A 22,896-nucleotide genomic window follows, 5' to 3' on the forward strand; every position below is an offset into this window, starting at 1 on the left:
CGAAATCTGAAACTCGACCCACTATCAGTACACAACGTCAATTTTTGACACCAAAATGTCCATTATGCCCTCAGTTTTTTTTTTTTTAATAATTTTTTTTTTCTGTTATATTTTTTTTTCCTTCGTTTTTATCTCTTTCTTCTTCCTTCTTCCGGGCTCACTACTATTATATATAGAGTATATAATTTGGTGGATATAGAAAATATTGCAACACTACTATTATATATAGAGTATATATTTTCACATTTTGTTTTTCCTTGTTGCAAGGTTGTTCTTTTTCTTTTTCTCTGTTCTGTACAAAACCTTTTGTAAATGAGAGATGGCAAAAAGGGCCGGGAGTGGAGACGAGCGAGTAAACAAAGAGAAAACCAGTAGAAGCTTAGCAACATTATCATGGGCAACTGAAAATTTTGTTGGTTACCAACTTTGCATTTTGATTTGGGAACACAAACATTATATATATATGGACCTATCTGTCTCGCAGTTTCTGCATTTTCTTGAAAAAGCTCGAGGGCATCAATATTTTCAGAATATTTATGTTGCTTGTGGCCTTGTGGGGGTACTCGATCATGGTGCGACCCATATGTCCTTTGTTTTCCTCATTATTTTTGCTGCTTAATTTATTCAATATTAACAACTTATAGTTTAACTATTTTCCTATGTCGTGGTGTCCACAAACGGTTGGGAAGGAAGAAGAAAGAGATAAAAACGAAGGAAAAAAAAATAACAGAAAAAAAAATTATTAAAAAAAAAAAGAACTGAGGGCATAATAGACATTTTGGTGTCAAAAATTGACGTCGTGTACGGATAGTGGGTCGAGTTTCAGATTTCGTGTACCGAAATGTTTGGTTTGGAACTTTATGTATAAGAATTATTAGTGGCCTTTACTTGGTGTACTGTTTGTGAAATTTTCCCTTTTGTTTTTTATTTACTTATAATCTACATTATGTGATTATACAGTAGATAGCATCATTTAAGAGGAAATATAATCCGTTGGGCCATAAGGCTCAAATAGTTCAGCTAGAAGTCTCTTCTTCCTTTTGGGATTCCAACCCATATCGATCCTTGCACAATTGGTCATTGTACCATATGTGCAGCGCTCCGATGCATGATCTGCGGTAGTATTTTCCGGAGTATCGCTTGGCATACTCATCCCATTGGTTCACATCTTTCTCCATGTCTTTTATGCTTGGTACCTTGAATGTGCCTCCAAGAAGCTCTGCTAGCCATCTGCACCTCATCTCGGATGTGTACAAGTTTGAGACACTCTCGGAGAATCCAATTACAGCTAGTTGTGGAATTCGTCCATGGATGCATTCCCTAATCGAAAATAAAAGGATATATAATATCCATGAGCTTCTACAGCTAATGAAAGTCCACAGCTGACAGAATCATTTGGGGCCCGGAGAAGAGGGCACATTATTCAGTTAAGTTAGCCTACTGGATTGCTAGAATGGATGTGTTGAAGAATGTGCTTGTGTCAACTTCAAATGGGGATCCTTATAAGGATCTATGGCGGTGTATTTGGAGAGCGAAGATCCCTGGCAAGGTTAGCATTTGTGCATGGCGTGCATGCAATAACCTCCTACCTACACGGGATCGTCTCTTCACAAAGGGATATGAAGGCCCTATGCAGTGTATTCTATGCAACTATCCAGTCGAAGATGTATCGCATGTTTTCTGCAAATGTGCAGTAGCTGCTAAAATCTTGAAGGCTCCACCTTTTCAATTACAGCATACTATTCTGCCATCCCTAAACTTTAAGGAATGGATGCTCGAGCGTGCAACCTCTTTAAAGCCGGAACTCTTTGCCAAACTATCGATGATACTGTGGCCACTATGGAGGAACAGAAATAACTGTCTCTGGAATGGATCCAAACAGACAGCACATGACATCTCCCTAAGCAGCTTTGCATGGCTCGAAGACTTTCAGAAAGCCCGTCAGTCTACTACTGCGGGCAACAATGCACAGCAGGAAAAGGTATGGGAACCAGCTGCATATGGGGCCTTGAAACTTAACGTCGATGCAGCTTTTCTCCCTCAACACACAAAAGGAGGTATTGGAGGAGTCATCCGTGATGCTCAGGGCAAGTTTGTGGCTGCTTTTGCCAGTCCAGTGGCGCATACTGCATCGCCAAAACAGTGTGAACTGATTGCAATCAGAGCGGGTCTTGATCTCCTTCACTCACTTCGAATACAGCACGTCATAGTGGAGAGTGACTGTATGGAAGCTATTGCTGAAATTCAATGTCGGGATCATACGTTTCTTGCTAATGGAGGGCTTATTGATGACATCAAACATGCTGCTGCCCAAGTCCATTCCATTCAGATACGACATACACCACGTTCTTGTAATCGGGTTGCGCATAGGCTTGCAGCCATAGGTTTTGAGGCATCGATCTCATCATGTAATCTGGTTTGATGGTGTGCCTGAATGCATATCTGATGTAATTGCCTTTTATCATCGGCACCTCCATTGAGGTTGCTCTTAATGAAAATCTCTTCTTGTTTCAAAAATGTTTTATTTAACTCACAGTAGTACAACTCACTTTATAATATGCATAAAGGTAAACCACGCCATACTAATCACTACAATATTGCTTCTTTTTGGGTTCGAATAAATTTTCTCTTTATGTTTTTATGCAGTTTGTCCTTAGTTTGTTACAATTAATATTCTTAACATTGTATGATACTAGCTATATCTGTTTGTTGAGTGTTAACAATTGTTTCTTCCATGTTTCATTTGTGGATTTGCTTCTGAGAATTGTTCTCAATATATCTATATATTATAAAGACAGGACTACTCCATTAGACATTTAGATACAGAAAGCGTATTCTTTAAACATAGCTAGATAATATCTTTCACATTATCATTTGTCAAATCATGGATTTGCCATACTAATCGCTACAATATTATTATTTTTACATTAATTAAGCTATTCTTATCATAAAAATACTAACTTTGTCATTTCTGCATGATGACACTATAGTTGTCAACTATATTTTCTATGCTTTTGAATTTAGTCCTTAAATAATATCGTTGTAGTTCCAAACCCCGCAGCAAAGCGCGGGTACAATTTCTTTTTTTTTTTTTTTTTTTTTTGAGAAGAAATAGAATCCATTAATAACCAAAAAAATTACAAAGCATTGGAATAACCGGTTGTGGCATCAACACCACGACACATATTCCTACCAAGATCCCTAGTTATGGGTCCGTCACTAATAATAACTTCCATGAACCGAAAAGGTCCAACCCCTAACCAATTTTTACGCCTATCACCCCAGGCTACACAGAACGATAACCAATCCCGAGTGTCCCGATACAACCTCGTCACCAACATCCAGACGAACCACTCCACCCTCTTCCACACCGTGTCCATAAACCGCCAGACCACGTGCAAGGAAAATCCACCTTTCCGTTGATAACCAAACAACATCGAAATTGTAACACATTGTTCCCAAGAGTAACACCATACATATGGCTCCACACCTCGACCAAAACCTCCAAACCCTAGCTCAATTGAGTAGGGACAATTTATTTGACCTAACCAAAAACCTGAAACTAAAACTCTAATAAAAAACTGAAACCTAATAAAACAAAGTACCAGGCTATGTTGAACCACTTCCATCTTCCTCACCATTGACAACAAACCGACGGCAAACCACCATGAGTGCAGCCAAGTGAGCACACCCCACCGAAGACACCCAAGCCAAGTACTCTGCCACGACCAGCTTGGGATCTCAGGCCACCACCATCCTCCTTGGTTGAAACTCATTACCGACCATTGTGTAAATCCATCCCAAATTGATCTGAAACCAATCCGGCCTCCCATCAATTCGAGAATCCCTTTCAAATACTTTATCCTCCACCCAGCCACACGCCTCAGAGAAAAGACCAGTGCCATACGATCCATGGCCTACCGCTGCCACGATCTGGTCACTAAACACCTTCTCGTCGCCGATAGCCAAGCACCCTTCACCAACGTCTGCGCCGCTGCTTGAGAAAGATGAAAAAGCCTACACAGCCAAGAGCACCTAAACCCAGAGAAAAAGAAGAATCCTAGAGCCCCAGGAACCCGTCCGGCAACACCCACCACTCGTCGAAGGGGCAGGAAGCCGCCATCAACGCGGGAGCGCCGCCGGACAGGCCTCAACGCCAGCCTCTGTCTTTCCAACCCTAGACCTCTCTCGCCTGTTTTCTCGGAGCAGCAAACAATTATTCCTTAACTGTTGGCTTCTAGTCTTCCAATTCTCAATCAAGGTTTCTCTCTCTCTCTCTCTCGGTTAATCATAGAATCTGTGTATGATATTTGAATTGAGCAACCTGATATTTGTGTATTGGTTTTAAGCTGCAAGTTTGTGTTTTTTTATTGGTTTTGCTTGCTTGCTGGTATATTGGTTGCTGCTTGCTGTTATGAGTAGGATTATGACAAACTTGTTCATTGCTTCCTTGCTTGTTGGTGTATTGCTTACTTTATTGAATCACTTGTTGCTGAATTTTTTTATCTTGGCTGGTGCAGGGAAAACTGCTACTACACATTGATGGTCGGCTTTGCTGAATAGCTACTGAATGGCTGAATAGAAGACTGGAAAAGAGGGCTGCTGAATTACTCCTTCTGAATTTGGACTTTATATTTCAATTGCAGCTATGGAAGTTGAATTTGGACTTTGTATTTGAATTGGGACTTTGTGTTGAATTGCATGTTAAATTGTTCTTGACTTCTTGTAATTGAATTTGGATAATATTTATCTAATATGGATATTTGAATGTGCAGCTCGAACTTTGAATATGGTAGTGCTTTGAACTTCAACATGTTGAAATGAATGAAATATTGAAATCTGGATATATATATACAGGCAAATAGCAAAGTAGAAAACTTGTATTTGGGCCCGAAAGCCTGGAAACCCGGCCCGAAAGGAAACGGGCCAGTCCCTGTTAGTGCGAAAACAGGCTTTGGGCTCAAACCGTAAAAAACGAGCCGGGTCCGGGCCTAGTGAAATTTTAGTTGGACCTGGCCCGTGCCCAGCCCTAAAAAAAAAGAGATAGAGTGCCTTGGAAGAAGGGAGGCCGGCCACCACGGACTGGTTGGAGTACTCTAAAGAAGAAGAGAATGCTCGAAAGGTAGTGAGGCACCTCGCGAAACGGGGTCGTATTGGTTCTAGGGTCTGCATCTCCCACTCAAATCTTAGAGTCCGAAGTTTTGCCACTCCTCGACGGCTCTGTCCCCTGGATTTGGTTTTCTTTGCTTTAAAATGTTTTCTGGACCTGTCAAATAGTTTTCCGAATCGGGTGGTGCTTCTGCCAAATCTCTCCGAACCTCGTTACCAGCGGCGCCTCTGTTCTCAAGACTGCCGCGCCGCTCAGAGTCGTCGTGTTGAAGATCAGTGACGCCATCGTTTTGATCGATGGGGCTGAGAAGTTATTTTCTACTCTTTATTGTTTGGATTCAAATTTGCTCACCACCAATACTTTAGTGGTGATACCACCACTCAATATAAAACTGTCATGTGTTATAAAATATAATTATAGTTAATCATGATATTTTATTAAAAAAAAAAATTTTAAGTATTAAATTAATTCTATATGACGTGACAAGTTTTAATATGGTGTTGATATCACCACAAAATAAAAATGATGAGCAAATTTGAATCCCCATTGCTTGGGCTCAAATCCCACTTTATACACGTGTCATCTTCTTAGTGGATTTGGCCAGCCGTAGCGAAGTAGTATCTCTTCTTTTTACCTCTATCCGCCTCTTAGAGCAACTCTAACAGATTCCCCATATTTTGATTTTTCTCTACTTTAGGGAAAAATAAGTCACTTTTGCTCCAACAGATTCCCTATAACTATCCCTATTTTAGGAAAAGTGAGGAAAGAGAAAACCAAATTCCCTATATTTACAGCAAACTCTAAAATTTTAAGGAAGAATATGGAGATTTTAGAGATTGTTGTAAATTAGGGAATCTGTTGGAGTTGGAGAAGAAAAAGAGGCTAAAGCTTTAAATTTTGCTTCCCTATAATACATAAATGATAGGGAAGCTGTTGGAGTTGCTCTTATAGTGCATTTTCAGATTTTCTCTTAGAGGAGTGTTAAGCTCACACTCGCACTCAAAGGTGAGTGTGTGAATAAGACATGTGTCAAGTTTTCATAAGTTTTTAATATTAAATTAGACAATAACATTAAAGGGTGTTATAGATTTATTTTATTTCATATATATCCTTGAATCTATTTAGTTCCCGTGTCTTTCCCGACCTCCGAGTCATCAACATAACTGGGCAACTCCAAAACCTCTGGACTCAGGGAGTGAGAGAGAATGATACATCAAAAACAAGAGTTGTGCTTGCTTTGATTATTGCTTCTGTGATTAAGTTTATGGAATTCGGTGTCTCTATCTGGGTTTTCAATTTCGAATAAGATGGATTATGCTGTTCATTGGTTCTAAATGGGTTGCTTGTATTTGGGTCTGACCCTTTGATGCAGAACAGATGGCAGCCCAATTTGAAGAACAGTTGGATCGTGCTAAAGGAGGAAAACGAAAAGTGACTAGTAGACGCGAAACAGCTCCTCGGAGTCCGTTTGGGACGCACCTTACCTTTCCGGAAAGGGAATTGCGCCAGAAATCAAATTTGTCGCTATGCTACGACCTGTGGCCTTTTTCGGGCTTTCGGGGTCTTTTAGGGCCTCAAAACTTCATTTTTCTATTTTCCGGTGTTTTGGTTTTCCTAGTTATTTTCGGGTTGTTTTCGTTTTTACCCATGGGCTTTAGGGTTTCAATGTTAGTCGCCCTAGGGTTTATTTTCTTATAAATAAGCCGCCTTAAGGCTGCAGAACGCATCTTTTATCATATTATCAATCAAAATTTAGAGTTTTCTCTTTTATCTCTGGTGGACTTCAGAATCTTTGTTTTAGGTTTATTGCTTGTAAACCTAGGGTTACTTCCGCCTGCGTCACCCTTTGATTTGAGGTGTGAATTGGGTTTTGGTTTGAAGGAGCCTGCTGGTGTCAATTAACTTTGACTTTGACTTTGACAGGATTTGTGTTTGTGGTCATTTTGTTAATCAAGTCATGATCAAGCAGATACTTGGTAAGATTTCAAGGAAGGCCTCGAAGTGTGAATTTGGGGGTGCATCTGCAGCTTCATTAAATACTTCAATCAGTTCCAGAAAGAGTGATTTAGCAAGTGATAGGACAATAAAACCCAGAGAACGTACCTCTTTCAGAGCTCGATGGTGCTTCGCGTTTGGCAAATCGTGGTGGAACCAATAGCTCCCGCAAGTTATAAATTCGAAGCTGAATGGTAATTCTGTTACTGATTCTTAAGAAGCGTTGCCAGCATTTAGGGATGTGCCAGGCTCTGAGAATCAGATATCGTTTATCAAGAAGCTGGACTTGCGTTGTCTTTAACTTCACTGACCCAGCAAAGCATCTGAAGAAAAAAAAACATCAAACGGTAGACATTGCTTGAGCTGGTGGAAAATCGGAGAAAGAGCGAGTCGTTTTGGAGCACTAGGACTCTGGTTCATCGATGTTGCTTGACTCGGGCCGAGTCGAGTTGCTGAGTTATGCTGATGGCTCGGTGGTAGGGAGAGACACGGGAATGATTAGACTCAGGGACATACATGGAAGAAAACAAATCCAAAACAACTTTTATTTTTACTGTCCAATTTAATATAAAAAACTATGAGAACTTGACATATGTCCGAATATAGCTCACACTCAAGTTCTCATAATTGAAACATGTCTTGAGTATGGCTCACACACACTATTTAGCCCAGCACTTCACTAAACTTACAAATCAGTCAGAGTGGTCTTAATTAATTAATAATTACTACTGTGATGTGACATAACTTGAAGATATTAATTTCTATTGAGCAAATCCGAATTCGTTTAGGACTCCTGTCTTGTTGGGACTTGAAATTCAAAAACAGTGGCTTCACAATGGTCTTAGTTAATTAATAATTACTACTGTGATGTGACATAACTTGAAGATTTTAATTTCTATTAACCCAACAGTAGATTATAGAAACTGAAGCACATTATCTGTTTAATTGACTAGAATATTCTTCACTGCGACCTCAAAGTTTGTAACAGTCGTATGGACAGAGAAATTACTGTTTGAAGTTTAACAACATATGTTTAGAATTTTATATATTTACATGAAAAACACGATCAAATTTATAGTACTTCTTAGTTCTTAGGAATAAAGCAAAATCGTCATTGTGATTCAGAATATTATCCCTTTTGGGGTCAAATATTAAGAAATGATGTTCATGTGCATCACTCTGGAGTCGGGTTCGAAAAACAGACCATGGTTATGTGTATGACAGAAAGGCAAAGCAGATCTGCCATGAATTCAGGTTGATGATGATAATAATTCACTAAAAAAGTAATGGCTTCGGTCAACTTTGGAGTGATCCATAACATTACAAGTGATGATCGATTACGTGTTGCCGCGTGACAATAATTCTGATTACTTATTGATGAGTGAGATCATGCCGCAACGTGCTGATTCTTCAATCTTATTCACATTTTTCTGATCCAGAATTCCAGATCATATGGAGGATTTGGAGGATTTGCTGATATGGACGATTTGTTTCAAAAAGATGCAACTATAAAGTAATCCCACACCGCCGCACCGGGACACAAAATATATAACTGTAGTTTTCTTGAGATAGAACATCCTGTACATGGAGTTAAAGAAATTGATTGAATAGATCTGGAGTATGGAGAGTTTAACCTAGAATTTTGGAATATATGAAATAATTATGAATATGAAATTCATCTAGACAAACTGTTTGATCAGTTCAATATTATTAATGAAGCAAATAAGTAATTTCAGTTTGTCTTCTCAGAGATCAGAGATCTTAATGTGAATGCCATTCTGAAACCCTAACATAAGATTTCGAGCAATTTATGCCCCTCTGATCAGTGACCATCTACAAAATTAAAACAAGAATTCAAAGGATTATTAAACTGTACCATATATGGTTCGATCAGCTAAGACGAGTGCTAAAATTAATTGTGGAAAATCCAAAATGTACCTGTACTTGGTGACCAAGACATGGAGAGAGCTGGCTAACACTAGGCCAAAAAATGAAACACACAACAGACTTAATTCGTTGTGGGATATGGACAACCCCCGTTGTGTATCGGAGCGTTGTCTGTTGAGAATTTGCACAACGGTGTTGCACCGTTGTATGATATACAGACACTCGACATCTTTTTGTTATCAGCGTTGTGTCTTCTCTCGACAGATCCCAGGCACAGCTGCTGCGCAGCCATCTGTAGCATTGTAGGTGCATTCTTCATACAACAGACTTGTTTCCAAGCTGTTGTTGGTTAGCCTAGTCAGACAACATTTTTTTTTCTTAACTACCGCTGTGTGTTATAGGAGCTTAGGTCTGTTGTGTGAATTGTTGTTTAGCCATTGTGTAATCTGAAATTTGCAGAATTAATACTCCATTATTGCCTAAATAACTATACTGATCAATATTTGAAAGAAATTAGAATCCAGTTCATCAATTGAACTACTCCGATCTATTTATTAAAGTACCAAATGTATTATTAGCAATATTTTCCAATCATCTATACAAATTAGAACACAAGGAAGCATCTAATGTTTTCCAATCTTCATCCTCTTCATTTGTGGATGCTTCAGTAGTAACTTCTTCAAATTCAATAAAAGTTCTATCATCTGCCTTCCTTTTGGAAAGGAGAATGTACGCTGCTGCATGCAAAAGGATTCAATGAAGATACTCCTGGATTCAAAGAAGATACTCCTGCTGCATATGAATTTTATACGCCAGCAGAAGCAGGAATGCAAACATAGTATGATAGTATTAATATTTTTCCTCTCTCCTGTGACTAGACCCTGCATCCAAAATTAAGAAAGAAAAATTATTATTACTCATAAACATGCAAGAACTTAAGGCTAGTACTACTACTTATCATTGTTCACACTTCAACTGAATTTAACTTCTTACAAAGGATTCACATTAAGTACAAAAATCATACACAAATATCTCACCATATCAAAATTTCATTATGCTTCCACAGTGTCAACAATATTACTATGAGAATAGAACATCATCAGCTAGAATGTCTGTAACTTGAAGTATGAAGTCTAGTTGGATGTATAAAGTCTACAACTTGTTAAGAATAGAAGCCTTAGGTCTAATAAATGCTATTTCTTAGGCCAAACCAAGCCTGCCAAGTACTCACTCACGTCTGCAACTTAACTCCCAGAAGAAGACAATTATACATATATGTATCCCTTATTCATTCCAGAATTACAAGAACACCAAAGCAAATTTACAATTGAATGACCCTACCTCCAGGCAACCTTTAATAAAGCTTATACTCATACTCCAACAAAGAGCATTATAACACTCTAATTGTTAAACAACCAGCCAACTTGTCTCACTTTAATTATTAACAAACAATTGAACAATTGGGCTAATTTGTCTCATGAAGTCCAAATAGAACGTCATCATCTCAACAAGAAATAAAGACCCAGCAACATCTTCATACAAGCTTTCCAACATAATCTACAATCACCATACAACAATCTCATTCAAGTATCAAAACAATCCCAACTAAGTTAATTAAGCCTTCAGTAACAATTCTCCAATGTCCATAGAACCCAACTTATTCCAACTCCAACTCTCAATCAACAAACCAACTATAATTAAATCAAATGATGAACTCAAAACATGATTATGAATTCAAACGTTCCGGACAACTCTACCACAACACCAATTCCCTTTAATAATTCCAATTGAATCCAAATAGAAACTGAATTCATAATAACAAGGCATAATTACCTGAATTTGATCAATACCCAGTCAAGGAGACTTCACCCAAAGCCTTCACCCAAAATCTCTCTGCTTCACCTAACGTACTGGACAACTCCAACCTTTCACTTGCCAGAGTTTTTCGATCAAAATCCAGCTCCACTCCTCTATCTTTCCTCAATTCCATACCTTGATTCAAAAACATTTATAAATTTCCCCCAACCTTTAGATCAATTCGAAAATACCAACTGCATAGCATAAGAGCTTACCGTAGCGGTGAACTGATCCCAATCTAGACTCCAAAGCCCAAACCTTTGATTTTTGATACTAGAATGGAGATGAGAATATCAATGGCTTCTATCCCGTGGCCATGTCTGACTTCTCTGTTCTCAGCAAGCAAGGATGGGTGAGAAAGTGATTGAGTTTTGGGTAGATGTAGGTGAGATGATGATGGGTGTAATCGGTAGTTTGATTCGACGACGTACTGAGGCGGCGAGGTTGGTGTGACGTAGGAGAGGAGCTTTGGGAGGTTGTTGATGTGGGTTCTGGAGGTTGTAGATCCAGGTCAACCCAGTGGCCACCAAGTTCTTCGAAACTCAATTTGGTGGGTAACATTGAGATCGGTGAGATAGGAAAAGAGGGGCTGAGGGAGAAAACGAGAAAGCACACAGATCTGGCCAGAAGAAAAAGTGAGAGACAGATGAGAGAGATTCTGAGCTCCAATTTGGTTTGGTTTGGTTTATTCGAAGAGGAAGAGACGCAAATGAGAGAGAGTGAGAGGGCGGTCAACTAAAATATGTATGGGAAATTTTGAACTTTTGGCGAAAAAACGGGCGGGCTGCTCCTGTTTTCTTTAGCTCGTCCTCTTAGGGTTATTAGGACACCTCGATAAAACTGTGTCCTTATAGGGTGTCCTAAAATGTGGTTTTTGTAGTAGTGTTGGGTGCTGGCACGAAGAAAATGGAGAGTTTTTTGTCAAAGTGTTGAAACAGCCTTAAGTGGGAGTGGGAGTGAGAGAATCTCTCATAATAGAGAAGGTAGCTAGCTAGCACTAATTAATTTGTCAAAGGCGCGCATTTGGTTCTTTTATTTTGTGTCTGTGACTCAGACAACACATAAATCAAGTTATGTTGTCTGATTATCTACATATTAAAATTGAGCTGAGGGAGCAAAGAGGGAAAATTCCCGCTTATGTGCAATCAAAGTATCACTTTTGGCGCTAGGCATATGTGTTTTTCATTCAGACAACACAAATAAGTAATTACGTTGTAGGAGTACATATATGTAACCTACATTTCAATCAAAATTTGTTCGCTTTGGGGGAAATGAATGTCATTCTGGGATACATCTAAACATTCCCAATATATCTTCCTCATTTGGACAACACAAAGTAAAAAACTGTTGTATGACATTTTGCAAGCTACACTCATACAACAGATACAAATAGACTGTTGTACTATATAGGAGGGAAGTTTGAGCAGAAATAGGAGGGAAATGTGCCTCTTTTTTTTTTTTTTCCATTCACACAACAGACCTTTCTTATAAGTATTGTGCAATGAGTTTCTAACTAAGAACTTTTGAATTTTAACAACCTTATACGACGAAAGTTTCTTAAATGTGTTGTATGATTCACTTTCCTTCATCACACAACAAAAAAAAAAATTTCGTTGTGTAAAAAGTGTTGTATATTGATGTTATTGGCCTAGTGTAAGAATGCTTTACTCTGATATCCTGCACATTGTCTCGTCGTTCCCCCACCAAAAGGCATGAAGTTCTTTGATATAACATGCGACTCCAAGGAATTATTCTATGATTCCGGACTATCACGTGGGATTGTCATGTGGTGATCTAAGGTAATAATATTACTCGAATTTGGTGGGGACCATGCATAGGATGGAAAAAAAATATGAAAAAAAAATTAATAGATCAATCATAAATAACTACAAGTCATATGATCCAATAACATTAACCCGGACCTCCACGTGTACCATGATCCGGACCATGCACTACTAGAAATCTGTTCATTTACATCAGTCCAGAACCGATGTAAAACTAAATTCTGACCGATCTCTTAGTGGCTGATGTAAAAGATGCAGACATCAGTATAAGCGCGTTTTTAACCGATGTCCCAGACAACAACCAACATCGATTTTTAAATAAAAATCGATGTATAATCGTTATAATCATCATAATCTTATATGTTAACTATATTTAATTGTTCATATTTTCACATTTTATACTTAATAAAGTATATCCCGAACAATACCTAAGTGAACATTTAAATCGATTACAATTTCAGAAATGATGTCTAATACTGTCGTAGACATCAGTCTCCAAAAAATTTTGTTTGTTCATGTCCAGTTTTAGGTGCTTCTTGCCGCCTTATTCTCCTGAGAACGATGTATGTACCTTTAGGCAACATCAGTTAATCTATTAAGATTGATGTTTTATGTTACTAGGAACATCGTTTTTCGTTAGTTGAAACGATGTCTATTAGTTTTGTAGACATCATTTATATTTTACAAAACTGATGTTCTGTATTTCATGGTAAATCGGTTTACTTTATAAAAGCTGATTTGTACGTTGACAGTAGATAACGGTTTGGTGTTTAGATATCGATGTGCATTCACTACGCCAAAAACTGCATCACACAACGGAACAGAAATTATCCGTTGTGTGTTTAAGTAAACTCGATTGTACAACGGTATTAGTGATGTTTTGTTGTGTGAATGTCAATAAAGTGATAACTTTTTTATCAGAACTACATTGCCACTATGCCAAAAAAGCAATCAGACGACAGAGCAGATCTGTCGTCTGATCAAAAAAATTTCTGTTGTCTAGTACGGTGCCGTCTCTTGGGGTATCAGACGACAGATTTCCTCTGTCGTCTTATTTTTCAGACGACAGAAATTTTTTAGGTCTTCTGTTGTCTGATGAAATCAAGACATGAGTTAGCTATGTATTAGTGAATTTAGACGACAGATAAATGTGGTGTGATCTGAAAACAAATAACAGTTCCTTGTAATTTCTATGATCTAATGCTTATTCCAAAGACAGAAAAATGGTCATTTCTGTGGTCTGAATAGACTTATAATAACAGTTTAGTGTTGTTTTACTCAAATTCCAATAACAGTTAACTGTCATTATCATTCAGTTCAGATTACATTTATCTATCGTCTTTAGTAGCCTACAATAACATTTATCTGTTGTTTTAGTACACAAGGAACAACATATTTTTTCTGGTATCTGTTGTTCTTAAATATGTCCAACAACATATTTGAATTTTATTTTGTCGTTGCTCTTTATTTCATATGACAATTTTCTGTTGTTTGAGTGCACAAGTAACAACATATTTTTTCTTGTTTCTGTTGTTCTTAGATATGTCCAACAACATATTTGGATTTCATTTTGTCGTTGCTTTATAATTCAGATGACATATTTTTATTCTTCGTTGCGCCACAATTATGTAAATCTGGAAACTACCCAATGCATTCATCAAAAATGGAATTCATTCATAAAAATACCAATATTTGATTAATCTGTTACTGCAGCTATACATACATCCCATACATATATAAACCAAAGTACAATAATGTAGTTGCAACCAAACACTAGCCTACTTATTCCTAATGGAAGCTTGCATCCTCAAGTCCATGTCTTAGAGCTAACTTCTGAGCCTTCTCATCCTTCTAAAACCAATGTCTTGAATCCATTGTTCCATGATGATTAATGGCAAAACTTCATTTGGCTTGTAAGGAATGGGGCTTCTTTCAGGTACCTTTAACATAGTCAACTTCATGACTTGTAAGGAATTGATATTGACATACGAAACATAGAAGGATGTATACGTGTATATAAGCACATGATCACTTTCCATAGCATCCTTCTCTGATGCAGCAATATATGGGAATGCCAGTCATATACTCTTTATGAGAAGAGGACACAGCTTAATTTAGCAGTCTTATACTCTATGCTCTATGTATACGTTTCAGATCAGATAAACAAAACAGCAAAAGTCATGAGCACCCTACTACAGCAAGGTTTGAAGCAGCAGTAATAAGAACTACCTTTCTAGATTCCATTTGTCCACCCACCTAACAACTCACAACAACAAAAAAATTCAGACAAGTAGAAATTTGGTGTATCAGACTCGGAGAATACTGTTATAAAAAACTGTGAAGGATACAGAGCAAAGAACAAAAAGATGTTGTTGGGCTAAAAGAGAAATGGAAACATATGAGCTCTAATGTTCTGTAAAGTTTCAACTTCATGAGAAGAGAGTACAATAAAGGTTCACATATGTGATATAATATAGTCTTGTATAAGCAGTATTCCTGAAAATATACCAGTACATATAACAAAATCATTGTGTATGCTCTCAAGATTAGAGGATCTTAATAAATCACAAGATATGATTAATTCGTGGACAACTTTGTGATATACAGTTCTAAAATCTACATCATCACATTAAGTGATTTAAATGAATATAGGATCTTAGTAAATTACATATTTGATTACATAAGATATGTCCAATGTATTAAGAAGTAATAGCAATAATGCAAGGATGAAGCAATATCAAACTTACAAGATTGTCAATAGCAGACACTTTCTGACCAACTAGCAAGTCTGCAGAGACACTAAATGGTATAGGCCTTAGTATGTCTTTGGATGCAACATGTAAAACCGCAACATCCTTGTCTTGGTCAAATCCAACAACATTTGCATCGAAGTTGACTGGTCAGCATGAGTGACCCTGAAAACAATGAGCATATCTTTAGATGCAAATCATGAGGTGCCATTTCACCACAAAAGAAAACAAAAACCTTTAAGAAGAGAAACATAAAATTGCACTCAACAACCTTTAAGAAGAGTTGCACGATACAAAGTACCATTTTGAGATGATGAAACCACCAAAAATGGAGAAGCCCATAAAATTAGTAGAACATACAGTTCCATAAGCACCACACACTTTAAATAGATTCCATAGATGCAAAAGAAATAACAAATTAACCATGTATCTGAGTACAATCAAATCTAGTATACTCCAATCCCTGTAACTACACTAAAATGACGTGTACGTTTAATTATAACATGAACCACATTCCTACAATTTACAATATTGCAAAAAATTTATTAAAATTGAAGGCCAAAAGTATAAATAACTCATACATCTTTAGTACCTCAGCAACGCACATTAAAGCATCAGATTACAAAATTCTGAAGCAACAGAACACTATATATAGCCATTTCAATGGAACAAGAATTCGAATACAAAGAACCTGAGATCAGATGCGCCGCGAATCAAGTGGTAATTGGTGACATTGTTGCTGAGATCAGAAAAGCTATCAGTTGTTGCTTTAAATGTCCTGAGATCAGAAAAGCTATCAGCTATCAGCTGTTGCTTACTTCAGTATGTAATATAATCTTTATCAAAGGATCCGCATGATAGTTTTTCTACATTTACACATGTTTGAGAGCTTTGAAACTTGTGCAAAACATAGAAAATAAGAAGAGAGACAAGAGGATAAGCACTGTATGTTGTTTATCTTGTTCTATGCTGATGAGAATTATAACAGTTACGCAAAATGACCAAAGAAAATTTAAATGTCCTGACACGTAACTTACAAGTTACAAAATTGCCAGAAAAGAAATCCAAAATCTTTACTTTCTAGTAAACAACAAACCAGCTACCAAAAGCAATACAACAAGCTTGCAAGTTGGAAATAATTTCTAATACTTGTCTGTACAAAAATATTTCACAGCAATTCTCAATCAGGCCACTTCTCTGCTGGAAATAATGTACAATCCTCTCAATAGAAGTACAAATATACTTGTGCAAATTAAAAGATGGAAATGCTATGAACTCTTTAATTTGAGACTACGTTCCATATGGAGAACTCTGCTTTGTATGTCATAGAGATTTGGCTCTTACTACTCTTATATCTTATTAATAGCTCACCTTCCAGTCAACGACATATAAAGATTTGTAGGAAAGCATTTGCAAAGAGTCATGAAGATGACAAGGAGAGAGAAAATTAGGCTGCTTGGTTGTGACATTAAGACGAAAGTTGTGTCAAGATTTCCAAGTGGGTCTCAGCGGCACATATACATGGAGAATGAACGAACACCAGCCCTTCTTTTTCTTTTGTATTCCATCTGCAATAGATAGAATTATAGAGCAGATTGAGCTTTTTGGACTAAGTTCTGGATAAATAGGTGGTAGTGGTGCAGCTTTTATATATATAATTAAGTAAGATCATTGAGCTGTGAAAATGACCAATATTTGGTGTATGCTAGCTTTGGAGGGTTTCTTTGTCTACTTATAGAAGGTGCCAAAAGCAATTCTTGAGCTTAACCAAAAGCATCCACCCATGTAAGTTTTAAAGAGACATAAGGGACCATATATAATTTGATTCTGTATGCAATTAGATAAGTATTAATCACAAACTACTAATATTAGATCTATTCACAACTTATGCATGACAATTGAATACTTACAGGTGTTGTCATCTTCTTCATAATCAGCCATGTCAGGGATATCATCTTCATCTTCACCCTTAACTTGCGAGGGGGCCGACTTCACCTTGCTGATTTTTAAATTTTCAATAGAAGGAAAGTTTTCCTCCTCACTACTTTTATCTTATAAAGATGAAAAACAGTCTGAGTCTTAAGGTTCCACGAAAATATTGTCATATACTTAAAAAAATAAAGAAGATGCTTACTCTTTGGCTTCCCTTATGTTGCCAACCAGCCATCATTATCTTCATTATCAATAAGAACTTCCACACCTCCAACTTCGTACTCCTCTTCCACAGATGCAGCCCTGTGTAAACAAGGGATTGAAGAAGTAGAGAGAATTGCCAGCATAACTAAAGGCACAAGGAACTAGCAAGCATAAGACGAAAATGCAGTGACACAAGGGGAAATTAATTGAGTATACCATTTCTAGTAATCAAATACTGGTTTTCAGACGGTAGATATGGCTTCCTCTTGCTTGGTTTTCTTGATTCCCTAACATAATCATAATTGATTGGTAAACAAACATGCAATACCTCAAAACACCAAATTTCTGTCATTAATAAGCATCACATATATAATCAATCATCACTGAATCCACATTAGAAACCCTCTAGCAAAATTGCTCTTCCTTTAACTCAAAGATTAAATACCGATACTGGAATCATAGCACAAGGTCTAAAGCCCGATTCTTTCCTCAAATATGTAACAACAATTATGGTTAACAGATAAAAAAAAACCCAAACAGAGATAGAAAATATTGAACTGGGAATAAAAGAGAAATCAAAATTGAAAGGGTTTGGAATACCAATACCAGGTAAGGCACTTGGAGACGAGGTTATCACTGGCGGTGACGAACTCGGAGACGCTGAGGATGCCTCTCTTTGAAAGTAGAGACGGTGCGAGGCCCTATTATTTTCAAGGAAAACAAATTGGAGAAAGACCTGACACCTAACTCGAATCTACAAGGAAAACAAGCAAAACCCAAGTCAATTTCCAGAAAAACCCTAAAATTGAAGATTGAATCCAATCGAAACCCTAAACTAAATACTAGTACTGAAGCAAAATACTTACCAATAACCCAATAGAAAACAGAATATTAAAGCTTGCTCTAATCTGTTAAGTGGTTGTTGAACAGCTCCATTAAACCGCACGTGAATGAAACATCAAGGATTCTCAAGGTTCATAGATGAAGAAGATACTAAGAAGGTTTAGGTTTGGTTGAAAAGACTGAGATGAGTTCGATCTAGGTTCAGATTTGAGAGATGACCGAGTTTTGGGTTAAGATTTTGAGAGATGGTCGAGTATTCGCAGTGGAGGTTCAGGCTTTTGCAATTGAGACTTGGGTTTTAGACAGACCTAACGAGTGTGGGGGAAAACACGAAGACTTTCATACTTATCCCAAAGAATACTTAAAAAATAAAAAATTTAAATCACCTAATTCAGACAACACAATTTCTTAGCAATGTTGTCTGAATATCATCCCCATTGACTTCTCAGTTAGGGTTCGGGACCTTTGAGAGGGAAAGGCTTGATGTAGTTGGAGGGAATTCTAAAATTTTTGCTAGGGTTCAATATGAAAAATTTCAATATTTTCAAACGACATATAACTGTTGTCTGAATATGACCATATCTTCAAAATGAAACAGGTATGGTTTCTCTGTGTATTCAGACAACACATTTAATTTATCTGTCGTCTGAAAAAATCAGACGACAGAAAATCAACCTTCTGTCGTCTGATGCGTGTCGTCTGATAGCTTTTTTGGCATAGTGTGCACAACGGAATTAATTATTGTCCGTCGTCTGAGTCTTAAAAAATTTAGCGGCAGATTTCCCTCCTCTTTGGAGTCTTGGTTGCCTCTTGAAACACTGAAATTTGGGGTACTAGGTACAACGGATTTCACTATTTCCATTGTATGATTAAAAAACTTAGCACCAAAGTTTGAGGAAGCTTGCTTGAATGTCTTCCCCTAGATAGGCTTAGTGCAAGCTGTAGAAATTATACAACAGAATTAAGATTTTCTGATGTGTGAACTTGGAACTGGGCGGCAACATTTTGAGTTAAAATGCTGTAGGCGCCATGTTTCCCTCCATGATTTCACATTTTGATTTTTAGTGCGACACTCAGACGACAGTTGGGTGAGGTTTCTGTTTTGTGAGTAACTTTGACAATTTTTTTCTAGGTTTAATTGCCATGCCACATTGTGGTGCAAAAAAACACAAAGAGAGAAGGAAAACAAAACCTAGCACGACATACAAAGACTCTCAACCCTCTCTCTCGAATAGCCTCCCCGAAACGCCTCTCTTTCTCTCTCATGAAACCTTGATCTCTCTCGTGAATCTTTTAGTCTTCCGCGAAAGCTCTCTGTCTCGTGAAACCTCTCTCGGCCCTCTCTCCCCAGTTGTGTGGAATTTCAACCCTCTAAATCCCTAAATCCTCCACCTTTACAGGGAGCCGACTACGATGGCCTCGATTCTCAAGCCGTCGAATGGGGTGAGATGGGAAGACGATGGCAATGAGAAATAGCGGCGGCGGCGTTACGGGATAGGCAAAGGGCTCGCTTCAACAGTGTTTTGAGAGCTCTCTCTGCGGGAAATTGGGGTTCGAATTTGTGCTCGCTCTTCACTTCTCCAAACCTGCCTTCAACTCCGCCTACCTAATGGATAATTGAAGCTCCGCTTTGCGTTACCTCTCTCTCTCTCTCTCTCTCTCTCTCTCTCTCTCTCTCTCTCTCTCTCTCTCTCTCTCTCTCTCTCTCTCTCTCTCTCTCTCTCTCTCTCTCTCTCTCTCTCTCTCTCTGTCTAAATATCTAAATCAATTCAAGGCTTCTCAATCTGGTAAGGTCCCTATCTCCAACAAATTTGCTGATTTCGGTTTATTCCCTTTCAAAATCAGTTATTCCATAGAAACTCCTCTCCTTTTCTCCTTGCTGACGTTGCCTCTCCTAAAGATCTAAATCAATTAGGGACGTTGCCTCTCCTCCGAGATTCGATCCCTCACCGCCGATTTGCTCTCCAACTCTCCGGCCACTAGCAGTAATTATTCCTCATTTCAAGTCTCTGTTTAGTTGGTTCCCTTGATGCTTGACAGCGAGAGCTCCCATTCAATCATTTTAGGGGCAGTCGTGGGCTTCAAAGATTAAGAGATTATAGTTCAATTTTCAGAGAGCTCTCAGATTACCCAGTTCTTGGTGAGTCTCAAATTCATATCTTTCTGCTATTCTGCTTGTAAAGATTTCATCTTTTCATGTTTTTAGAGAAATTGGGAGCTGGGTTTGTTTATTGTTATGCAATTTCTGTGGTGGGTTAGTGATTTCTCAAGTTGGGTTTCTTAGGATCAGCTTCAAGATCACACCTTTTATGCTTTTCATGCTTATGAGTTTTCATGGTGGTTACTGATTAGACTGTTTTGGATAGGAAAGAAGAGTTGTGCCAAAGAAGAGGCCCTGATTTTTCAAAACTGTGTTGTGTTATTGAATTGCTGATTTTGGTTTATATTTAGTAAATGTTGCTTTCAATTTGTATGAGACTTGCTCGGTCGGTTGCGTTTCTGATCGGACTGTGTGTTTTTTGTAAATCCTTATAGATCTGTCCTTGTTTATCTTTCAATTGGGTAAATTGTTAAGAACTAAGTTTGGTAATTATTCTATCCGATTTTATTTTTACTCATAGAAAAATCATTTGGATTAGTTTCAGATTCAAAGATTTTGTCTGCATTTTATTGAAATTCTGTTCTCTGAAGAGGTTATTCTAATTCTAATTCAAGGAGTGTTTCTGGTGAAGCAGGTTATCAGTAGAAGAGATTGTTTTTTTATAGCAATCATGTGTTCGAGCAGTGGAATGAGAACCGACCTGTGCCAAGGTCTTGATGTGTTCAGAAGCACCACTATCAACAGGTCACTTTGATGTCATCTGTTGCTTATTTTGGTTGTTGTCATTGTATTTCGATAGCAAGTGTTTGCATAATGTGATAGTATTTACAAGCTTTAGAGAAAACGGTTCAATATGGTTTCCCGTGTAAGTAGTGTTCAAATGAAGGTCCTTGCGTTTAAAGTAGAGTATTGTATATGTCTTCCTTGCTAAGTGAAAATTCCACCTAGTCCAGGATGTACTACTAAGAATACAACTGAATTGTTGAAGTTTCTCCTCTGCACATATAAATTTAGAGTCTTAATTTCCTTTATTTATCATTTACTTTTAGTTTGATTTGGAGTGTGATCCTTGCCAATTAAAGGGTATCAGTCACCCCAATGAACCCAGAGCCAAGAAGAAGTGGATGAGGCAAGAGGATGCCAAGAGCTCTGGTATTGTTAACTATAGGTCTCATTGTGAAATTATAATCATTTTCCTTCCATCAGTTTAAGGATTATGATACCAAGAACTCTGGTATTTTGAAAGAAATCTGCAGAAACTGTCCTGCAGTACAGCCTTCTTTGGTATTTCTTTTTCCTGACTTATTGACCTCCAAATGACCTGAATTTTTGATATGTTTTACTTCTGTTAGTTAGCAAAGGATCTGGAAAGTTTCATCGCATTTCGACATAAAGTGAATGTTCTGTGAATTTTCCAAGTTTGGTCTGTAATTGAGAAAGTTCCAGAATTTTAAATGTTCCTCTGATTTTCTGTTGAGATTTGAACTTCTACTTGAATCATTTAAGTTCTGGTTTTTCTGTATATTGAACTAGACATCCCAATGCTTGTTTGAAAACTGATTCCTTGTCATTTGGATTTGCAATGAATTTTTGGTGAATTTTCTAAGTTGACCATGCTGCAGCGAAAGTACGTGCGTGGAGGTATTCATAGACTCTTTCACAGGGAAGAGGACACTCGAAGTAGCCGGTTGAAATTGTCAATATTCCTGCTGCTAATGTAGCCTCAATTTGGTTTTAGTGTTGCAAAGAACGTCAAGTGCAGACAATCTTGAGGTAAAGAGATCACTGATGCTCTTTAGTATTCATTAAGAAAATAAAGTCAGCAATGTTTTTTTGGACACTCCTATTAGTTTATTACCTTCTGTTTTTACTTGGTGAATGACATCCTCTGTTTGATTAATAGGATCAATGATATCTTTTGCTATACTAGATGAATCACTAGTACATTCAAACAATTGATACCTTGGACAAAAGAAGAGGTCAGAACGTACTCTTATCTTGGTGTGGTATGTAAGTGATCAGTGCATACTTTTTTCTTTGTTGCAAGTGATTGCTCTCTTGCATTTTATACCTATGGCATCATACTTTTAATTACTGCTAGAACGTCACTCTCTGTTTCTTTCTTGCTTGTATATTATAAATTGTTTAATTCTAAAATGCTTGTATATTATGTACATAGTAAGGCATTATCCCTTTTGTTTTCATTGCATTTGTTAATTGTGTCAGGAACTAAATGGTGGAATGTTGCATAAAGAGTCTTTGGGAGATCGAGCGTGGAGTACAAAGCAATGCAGCAAGCTATATTTTCTTTCATCATGTAAAACTTAACCAGGAAACTTAAATGCTTTTTAGTCTATGAGATGTATGAATGCTTTAGCAATGTTCCTTAAATTCAATATTTTATGAATTGATGTATCACAATGATTTTGGTAC

At 37.5% G+C, this 22,896-nt stretch overlaps 1 protein-coding gene and 3 long non-coding RNA genes across 9 annotated transcripts; 2 read left to right on the forward strand and 2 right to left on the reverse strand.

Moving 5' to 3' along the window:
• The first annotated feature begins 1,453 nt into the window (after positions 1-1,453).
• On the forward strand, positions 1,454-2,422 carry LOC133737643 (uncharacterized). The gene has a single exon (XM_062165161.1). It carries the CDS (start codon positions 1,454-1,456, stop codon positions 2,420-2,422), a length of 969 nt encoding a protein of 322 aa, XP_062021145.1.
• Positions 2,423-9,522: 7,100 nt separating this feature from the next.
• LOC133740725 (uncharacterized) lies at positions 9,523-11,599 on the reverse strand. The gene is made up of 3 exons (XR_009861385.1): positions 11,065-11,599; positions 10,826-10,984; positions 9,523-9,873 (listed from the first exon to the last, which is right to left on the reverse strand). It is a non-coding gene; the product is annotated as an uncharacterized LOC133740725 (long non-coding RNA).
• A 2,545-nt stretch (positions 11,600-14,144) lies between these two features.
• Positions 14,145-19,003, reverse strand: LOC133738858 (uncharacterized). 2 transcript variants are annotated; one of them, XR_009860327.1, is made up of 10 exons: positions 18,386-19,003; positions 18,126-18,273; positions 17,736-17,806; positions 17,518-17,618; positions 17,294-17,434; positions 16,755-16,951; positions 16,075-16,161; positions 15,381-15,548; positions 14,863-14,889; positions 14,145-14,683 (listed from the first exon to the last, which is right to left on the reverse strand). It is a non-coding gene; the product is annotated as an uncharacterized LOC133738858 (long non-coding RNA). The 2 variants fall into 2 exon arrangements; XR_009860326.1 differs by having other exon boundaries at positions 14,148-14,889; positions 18,386-19,001.
• Positions 19,004-20,063: 1,060 nt separating this feature from the next.
• Positions 20,064-22,895, forward strand: LOC133738856 (uncharacterized). Of its 5 annotated transcripts, none has more exons than XR_009860321.1 (7): positions 20,064-20,149; positions 20,263-20,502; positions 21,098-21,207; positions 21,513-21,615; positions 22,086-22,236; positions 22,367-22,442; positions 22,690-22,895. It is a non-coding gene; the product is annotated as an uncharacterized LOC133738856 (long non-coding RNA). The 5 variants fall into 5 exon arrangements; XR_009860323.1 differs by having other exon boundaries at positions 21,546-21,615; XR_009860322.1 differs by lacking the exon at positions 21,513-21,615 and having other exon boundaries at positions 22,367-22,473.
• Position 22,896: the final 1 nt, after the last annotated feature.

The sequence above is a fragment of the Rosa rugosa genome, chromosome 3 (genome assembly GCF_958449725.1).
Source record: "Rosa rugosa chromosome 3, drRosRugo1.1, whole genome shotgun sequence".
NCBI classification, from domain to species: Eukaryota; Viridiplantae; Streptophyta; class Magnoliopsida; order Rosales; family Rosaceae; genus Rosa; species Rosa rugosa.